The sequence below is a fragment of the Oncorhynchus kisutch genome, linkage group LG5 (assembly GCF_002021735.2).
Source record: "Oncorhynchus kisutch isolate 150728-3 linkage group LG5, Okis_V2, whole genome shotgun sequence".
Lineage (NCBI taxonomy): Eukaryota > Metazoa > Chordata > Actinopteri > Salmoniformes > Salmonidae > Oncorhynchus > Oncorhynchus kisutch.
In genome coordinates this window covers 66,627,026-66,635,236 of record NC_034178.2, presented here as the reverse complement: position 1 = coordinate 66,635,236, position 8,211 = coordinate 66,627,026, and the positions used below count along the sequence as shown (strand labels likewise).

Sequence of the window (8,211 nt, the reverse complement as noted above, 5' to 3'; positions counted from 1 at the left end):
CAGCTCCATGGGCACCTCTACAATTAACACATTCCTTTGTCTCATGCCCTTCTGCATTTCTCATACCTTGTACCCTCCCCTCCTACACACTGCTGCCACATGCCCATAAACTTGACACCTGTAATTGCTTAATGTATTCGGCACATACGCTACTACAGGATAACTTATATATCCCAACTTCACTTTGTCAGGCAAAGACTCAACTTTAAAACTCAAAAGAAAAGACAGGCAATGACTCTTCTGTTTCCCCACCATGTCTGCGTCGCATCAAACGACGAGCATCACATACACTGGTCAACGTTTATATTTACTACTACCCCAGTTATCACTCCTTTCATTGGTTCCCTTTTCTTGAGAACGAAACAATTCACTTTTCTTGGCTCCATTCGTTTTACTTCGAGCGCATTCTTCCTCTGCCCAACAGAAACACAAACAATTATCACTAGACCAGTTCTAGTTACCCTCACCGATTCCACATGACCCAACTAACACGCCAAACCTTTCTCACTGAGCTAGCTCACCCCGGCCTGTGGAGATTGACAGTTTGCTGGTCTAATCAGAGGGCTGCGTCTCTCTAGCCAATCATTTTTTTATTTTCCTTTTTGCAAGGGCACTACTGTCCCTGGCTGTGTGGAAAATAATCCGCTGAGACTATGTGCCACAAAATGAGTGACAAAACCTGGGCAGACAATTACAAGTAATCAGTATCAAGTCGCTTCCTGAGTGTTGAGGCTCCAAATCAAGTCAAGTTATTTTACTTTCTATCAAATGAAGTCTCAAGTCATAAAATGTGTCAAAGCCATGTGACTCGCGACTCTTGCGCAAAAAAATAATCATTGTGTTTCACTTTCTATGTTCCCGTAAGAACCCATTCAGAGCGTACATTATATTATTATCATACATGTGTACCAGTATCAGTTTTAAATGTGTATAATTGAGTTATGAAACCAAAATATAAATTAGATGTTATTTTGAGTTTTGTGCTATCCGGTATCCTTGGGATGTCCCTACTCTTACCCTAGCCCCTAACCTTGACTAAAGGCTTACCTAACCTGTACACTATCCTTCACCCTTGCCGTAACCATTTTAAATCCACGATAGCAAGGTCCGTTATTTTGAGTGACTGAATGAATGACACACGGTGGTTTTAACGGGGACACACTTTTCACGTAACTTCGTTAGCAACTACGAACGGAAGTGATTTTCGTAGCAGGTTAGGAGATCATTTTCGCAAACCGTAAACCTTTTCCTGAATTTAACTTAATTATCCTAACCTGTTATGGAAATTCTCCTAACATATGCTACTAAGAAGTTACTTCCGGACATAGTTTATCTCGAAGTGGCGTGTAAAGAGCGCTTCTCGCTTTTAACGGGTTCACACGAGTGCGTCGTCACTTCCTCTAACTCGCGGATAAAGACGGACCTGGCAGCACCTAGTTTGGGAGCTTCGCGGGTCAATTTTTTGAGTTTGTTTGGCGTGATCCGACTTACATCGGAGCCATCAGAACTGCAATCATGGTAAGGCTTATTTCTGGACTCTATTGAAGTATGATCTACGTGTTTTATGATATATTTTCGTTTTTTTATTTGGTGGAAACTTTATGTTCTCTGTCCCGGTGATGAACGTCAGTGCAACGTAGGCGTGTAGGCCTTTGTTTCACTCTTAGCTTATAAGACTACAATGGCTAACTAGCTACATTCGCCACTTGAAACAAACTGCATACGGTATGTTCCTGTTGTAATGTGCTTTTGCATACAGTACAGTTTTGACCAGCACGTCCATGCAAAACTAAACCCTGGCCGTAGTTGACCATGACCAGAACTTGTTTAGGTAACATAGCTAGCTAACGCTAGTTGGTTGGCTGCATGCTCATACATGGCTTCATTCATGTTAGGCTCCAAGCCCGCCAATGTTATCATGATTGTATGTTGCTATCGACGTTTCCACCTGACAATTTACCTCTTATCGTGGCGAAAGTGCCGCTTGTCTGTCTGCTAGTCCCTTTTTTTGGGAGTAGCTAGCGGCACTTGGCTAATATATTAAATCTAGAACCTACCTAGTTTTCTAGTTGCTACAATCAAGGCTCATTTTTGTTCTTCAGGTCTGAACATGATCTAAGTTAAGAATTTATTAAATTCCATGACGGCAATGATTGCTAATCAGTGGTTAACTTGGATCAATTTGTGTTCTGTCAGTGATGCTCATTTGAGCTGAATCTGATGCTGTAACTAATTGAAGCAGGATTACTCTGAGGTTTGTCAATTCTGATAGTATTGCAAATTTCGCATGAATTGATTTATGCCTAATTTTTTCAGACTGTTGGAAAGAGTAGTAAGATGCTGCAACACATCGACTTCAGGATGCGGTGCATCCTGCAGGACGGTCGTATCTTCATTGGGACTTTCAAAGCCTTTGACAAACACATGAACCTCATCTTGTGTGACTGCGACGAGTTCAGAAAGATCAAGTAAGTAATGTTTTTGTTACGAACAATCAGTAATTGCTTTTGGATCTCTATCATTACATCTGCCGCTTTCAAACAGGGTAGGCTTAGAACGGCGGAAGTAACATTTGTGTGTACTATTGGATGAATAGTGACTTAAAATGAGTTTAGTTAAATCTGTGTATTCCTTTCCAGACTTAAAGGTAAAAAATATATTTTGATTTAATCCATATTCTCCCCTTGACAGGCCCAAGAATTCTAAACAGCCTGAGCGTGAAGAGAAGAGGGTACTGGGCCTGGTGCTGCTCAGAGGAGAGAATCTGGTCTCCATGACAGTGGAAGGACCCCCTCCCAAAGATGTAAGCCATTCCGCACCACCTGTAGGTTTTCTGTAGTGTAAATGCTCAGTGCCTGTCATAATGAAGGCATTTTTATCAGCCATTGGGGTTTCCTACTCGATGGGTGGCTTACTTGGATCATTGTGAGAGGTTTACAAGTTACTTTGTTCTGTGGCAGTGATGATCATTTTAGCTGAACCTGATGCTGAAACCAATTGAAGCAGGATTACTCTGAGCCCAGAGCCGTTTAATCATCTGCGATTTAACTGTACTTAGAAATTCATAGGTGTGTTATCTGACTTAGTGTTGCCCCCCCTTTCAGACTGGCATTGCCCGTGTGCCGCTGGCTGGTGTGGCAGGAGGCCCAGGAGTTGGCAGGGCAGCTGGCAGAGGCGTCCCTGCCGGAGCACCCATGCCCCAGGCACCCGCAGGCCTCGCTGGGCCGGTCAGAGGAGTAGGAGGCCCCTCGCAACAGGTAAGGCCAAGGTCTCGGGTCACAAGTTTTCTCTTATGCCATCTGCATCTCAGTGAAAACAAAATATGGATAATGGCTATATGGTGGATGATTACTGGGGATTAGCTTGCAGCTTTTCAGTTTTTGAAGTTCTAAAAGGGTGAAACTTTGGGTTATTTTTCAGGGGAGGCATTTCATTTGAGTTGAATCTCATTGAAGCAGGATTTCCAAAGATTCTTCTGTAATTAAAATTCTTGGATGGGTACTGTTTTTGCTTATGTCCAAACCTATACAAATATTGTTTTCGGGATAGAACACTGCTTGGCAAACTGAAAATTCCAAAACCAATATATTTAGCAGTATCAGTTTTGTTTTCTGAAAGTCATGGTAAAGTGCATAGAAATTATCATGTGCTTTAAAACAGCACAATCTTCTCTGCTGCATCTGAGCGGAGATTATAATGTAGAGTTTTGTATAATTGCACGAGTTTGATTACACAAGTTCAGTATTAATCTTTCTCCAGAGTTTGATATCTGAGTTGGGGCCTTGGAACTAAGCAATTTGGTTTGTTAAATATGGTGCCTTGACCCCCTCCCAAGGTAATGACCCCACAGGGCAGGGGAACGGTCGCTGCAGCAGCAGCTGGTGCCACCCTCGCTGGTGCCCCCACACAGTACCCACCAGGCAGAGGAGGACCCCCTCCCATGGGCCGCGGTGCACCCCCTCCAGGTAAGGACTCAATCACAACTGCTGCCTAGCTTCATTTGCAGTGGAAAGTAGACTTTTGTTCTGTTGCAGTGATGATTGATCATTTGAGCTGAACTTGATGCTGAAACATTACATCAGCAGGATTACTCTGAGCCCAGAACATTCACTTAACTTCGCATGATCAACATTTGTATTTAGGAAGTGGGTATTTATGCTTACATTAATTTAATGACTAGGATTTACATAATCTATGCTTTTCCCACTATAGGTATGATGGGCCCTCCCCCAGGCATGAGGCCTCCCATGGGTCCTCCAATGGGAATGCTCCCTGGCCGTGGAGGTCCAATGGGCATGCCCCCTCCCGGCATGAGGCCACCACACCCAGGCATGAGAGGTGAGGGTGACTTTCTTTCAGGATTCTGAGTAAAGTTGATGTTTGTCTGCGTTTAGTCAGCTGAATTGGGTTATTTTTCTTAATTATTGGCAAAAGGTATGCTTGGTTAAAAGACCAATTAGTGGCAAAAGATCAGAATTAAGCTGTCTGTGTAAACTCAGCCTTTGAGACATTGGTTCTGTTGCGGTGATGATTTTCATTAGAGCTGAACCTGATGCTGATGAAGCTCATTGAAGCAGGATTACTCTGAGCCCAGAACCATGAACTCAGACTGAGTTTTCTCTTTGGAGACTTGATGTTAAAATGAGTTAATCCTTCATTATTCAAGCCATGGCACTGTTTAATCTTGAATATTCTCTTTCCAGGCCCACTACCCCCAGGAATGCGTCCTTCCAGACCTTGAGTCTCCCCACTGGACTGTTGTCTTTTAAGTGTAATCCCTACAAAATCCTTCTCTTTAGGCTCCTGTATAGTTTGAATTTTGTAACTTTGTTTTGATTTTTTTAATAAAGTGTCATGGACGATTTGTTTTAAAATGTTGGCCTCTGACTTGCTATGCAGATTAAAGTGAATATTGATGCCGTGTTTGGCTGAAGCGAATACGCGTTGCGGGTGATTTGTTGAACAGACCAATATGATCTTAATAAATGAAGAGCTTGTCCTTGCATTTATCAATCCACCATGCTCTCAATGATTAAGATGGCCAGGTCTCTAATTTCTTTGTTGCTGGATCAGACTATTGGGCCAGTTTCCTGAATCTGATCCACCAAGTGGTATGATGGACTGCTGTTCACAGCTAGGGAGGGGTAATAGCAGTATTGTGTCATTTTAACTGACGGTTGTCTGACAGATCTTTCCACAATTACTTGGGTGGAAAATGGCAGTTGACTATTGGTCTAAAAGTATGGGCATGTTTTTGAAAACAGAACCATAAATACATTCACCTGTGGTGGGGAGCTAGTTTTGCCTGGGAAGTATTGTATTGGTTGAGCACTTCATGATCACATTAAGTGGTTCCCTACCACCAACTGGAAGGTTCATCTGCCCCGTGTACCCCCCATGGTTGCATTTTAACATTAAGTTTATGGTCTTAAGTACCCACCTGTGGATAGGCCTAGTACCCCCTGGTTGGGAATCATTGGATACTTGGTATTGCCAAACAATTATATTGGGGGCACTGAAGCCACCATGTTGCAATCTTAACACTAACCATTTAATATTTTGGAATGTAGAGATGTATATCTACATTTCTTTTAGATACAATGCATACTTATGTTGAGCTAGGCATTCAAATACTTTAAACTGCCCTTTAAATTGTATGGTTATCACGAGTGCTAATGTCCCTCAAAAATACTGATGCAGGTCATTTTATCCGTAACAGTTTAATTGAATTACTGTAGATTTCTTAGGACTGGCCCTACTGGGGTGTGCCAGTATTACTGACCAGTGGCTTCAAAGCCTCAATGACCAGTAGATGGCATAAACAATCCAAAGGTCTCAAGTATTCAGACCCCTTGACTTTCTCCATTTTATTGCTTTCTTTATAAAAACGTATCAATCTGCACACAATACCCCATTATGACAACAGGTTTAGACATTTGTGCAAACAAAAATAAATGGAAATATCACATTTACATACTGTATCTGTCAATTTTGTTCAGCTACTCAAGGGTTTTCAAATATTGTTACTATTTTCTGCATTATAATAGTGAAGACAAACTGAAATCATGTAGGAACCAAAAAGTGTTACATCAAAATATATTTTATATTGTAGATTCTTCAATGTACCTTTTGCATTGATGACCGCTTCACACATTCTTGGCATGCTCTTAACCATCTTCACCTGGAATGCTTTTCCAACAGCCTTGATGGAGTTACCATATATGCTGAGCTCTTGTTAGCTGCTTTTCACTCTGCGGTCAAACTCATCTCAATTGGGTTGAGATTGGGGGCTTGTGGAGGCCAGGTCATCTAATGCAGCACTCAATGACTCTCCTTGGTCAAATAGCCCTTACTCAGCCTGGAGGTGTGTTGGGTCATTGTCCTGTTGAAAAACATATTCTAAGTAAGTCACAGACACCAGCAAAGCACCATCACACCTCTGCCAGGCTTGTACGTGGGAACCACACATGTAGAGATAATCTGTTCAGTTACTGTGCATCTCACTAAGACACAGCAGCTGGAACCAAAAATCTCAAATTTGGACTCATCAGACCAATGGGCAGATTTCCACTGGTCTAATGTCCATTGCTCATGTTTCTTTGCCCAAGTGAGTCGCATCTTCTTATTGGTGTCCTTTAGTAGTGGTTTCTTTGCAGTAATTCGACCATGAAGACCTGATTCACAGAGTCTCCTCTGAGCAGTTGATGTTGAGATTTGTCTGTTACTTGAACTCTGTGAAGCATTTATTTGGGCTGCAATTTCTGAGGCTGGTAATTCTAATTAATTTATCCTCTGCAGCAGAGGTAACTCTGGGTCTTCCTTTCTTGTGGTGGTCCTCATGAGAGCCAGTTTCATCATTGGCGTTTGATGGTTTTTGCGACTGCACTTGAAGATACTTTCAAAGTTCTTGACATTTTCCAGATTGACTGACCTTCCTGGACTATCATTTCTCTTTGCTTATTTGAGCTGTTCTTGCCATAATATGGACTTGGTCTTCTGTATACCAACCCTACCTCGTCACAACAAACGCATTAAGAAGGATAGAAAGTGAACTTTTAACAAGGCACAACTGTTAATTGAAATGGAAAGCTGTCATCAAGGTAAAGGATGGCTACTTTGAATAATAGAAAATATATCTTGATTTGTTTAACACTTTTTTGGTTACTACAGGATTCCATATGTGGTATTTTATGGTTTTGATGTCTTCCCTATTATTCTACAATGTAGAAAATAGCAAAAATTAAGAAAAAACATGGAATGAGTCGGTATCCAAACATTTACTCAGTACTTTGTTGAAGCAACTTGATAGCGATTACAGCCTTGAGTCTTCTACAAGCTTGGCACACATGTCTTTGGGTAGTTTCTCCCATTCTTTTCTCCAGATCCTCTCAAGCTCCGTCAGGTTGGATGGGGAGCTTTTCTGCACGGCTATTTTCAGGTCTCTCCAGAGATATTCGATCAGGTTCAAGTCCGGGCTCTGGCTGCACCACAAGGACATTGAGACTTGTCCTGAAGCCACTCCTGCGATGTCTTGACTGTATTTTTGGTTGTTGTCCTGTTAGAAGGTACATCTTTGCCCTAGTCCCTGCCGCTGAAAAACACCCCCACAGCATGCCACTGCCACCACTATGCTTCACCGTGAGGATGGTGCCAGGTTTGCTCTAAATGTGACGATTGACTTTCAAGCCAAAGAGTTCCATCTTGGTACCATAAAACCAGAGAATCTTGTTTCTCATGGTCTGAGAGTCCTTTAAGTACATTTTGGCAAACTCCAAGCAGGCTGTCATGTGCCTTTTACCGAGGTGTGGCTTCTGTCTGGCCACTCTACCATAAAGGCCTGATTGGTGGAGTGCTGCAGAAATTGATTTCTTTCTGGAAGGTTCTCCCATCTCCACAGAGGAACTCTGGAGCTCTGTCAGAGTGACTATCGGCTCTTGGTCACCACTCTAGCCAAGGCCCTTGTTCCCCAATTGCTCAGTCTGGCCGGGCGGACAGCTCTAGGAAGAGTCTTGGTGGTTCCAAACTTCTTACATTTAAGAATGATGGAGGCCACTGTGTTGTTGGGGACCTTCAATGCTGCAGACATTTTTTAAAACTTCCACAGATCTGTCCCTCGACACAATCCTGTTTCGGAGCTCTGTGGACAATTCCTTACAGACCCCTTCACTTTTTCCACATTTTGTTACATTACTAATACAAAACAGAAATGCC

At 42.4% G+C, this 8,211-nt stretch overlaps 1 protein-coding gene across 1 annotated transcript; it reads left to right on the top strand.

The window, feature by feature from the left end:
* The first annotated feature begins 1,365 nt into the window (after positions 1 to 1,365).
* Positions 1,366 to 4,938, top strand: snrpb (small nuclear ribonucleoprotein polypeptides B and B1). The gene is made up of 7 exons (XM_020483973.2): positions 1,366 to 1,518; positions 2,317 to 2,468; positions 2,692 to 2,803; positions 3,105 to 3,257; positions 3,836 to 3,965; positions 4,213 to 4,338; positions 4,704 to 4,938. Exons 1-7 carry the CDS (start codon positions 1,516 to 1,518, stop codon positions 4,739 to 4,741), a joined length of 714 nt encoding a protein of 237 aa, XP_020339562.1. The 5' UTR covers positions 1,366 to 1,515; the 3' UTR covers positions 4,742 to 4,938.
* Positions 4,939 to 8,211: the final 3,273 nt, after the last annotated feature.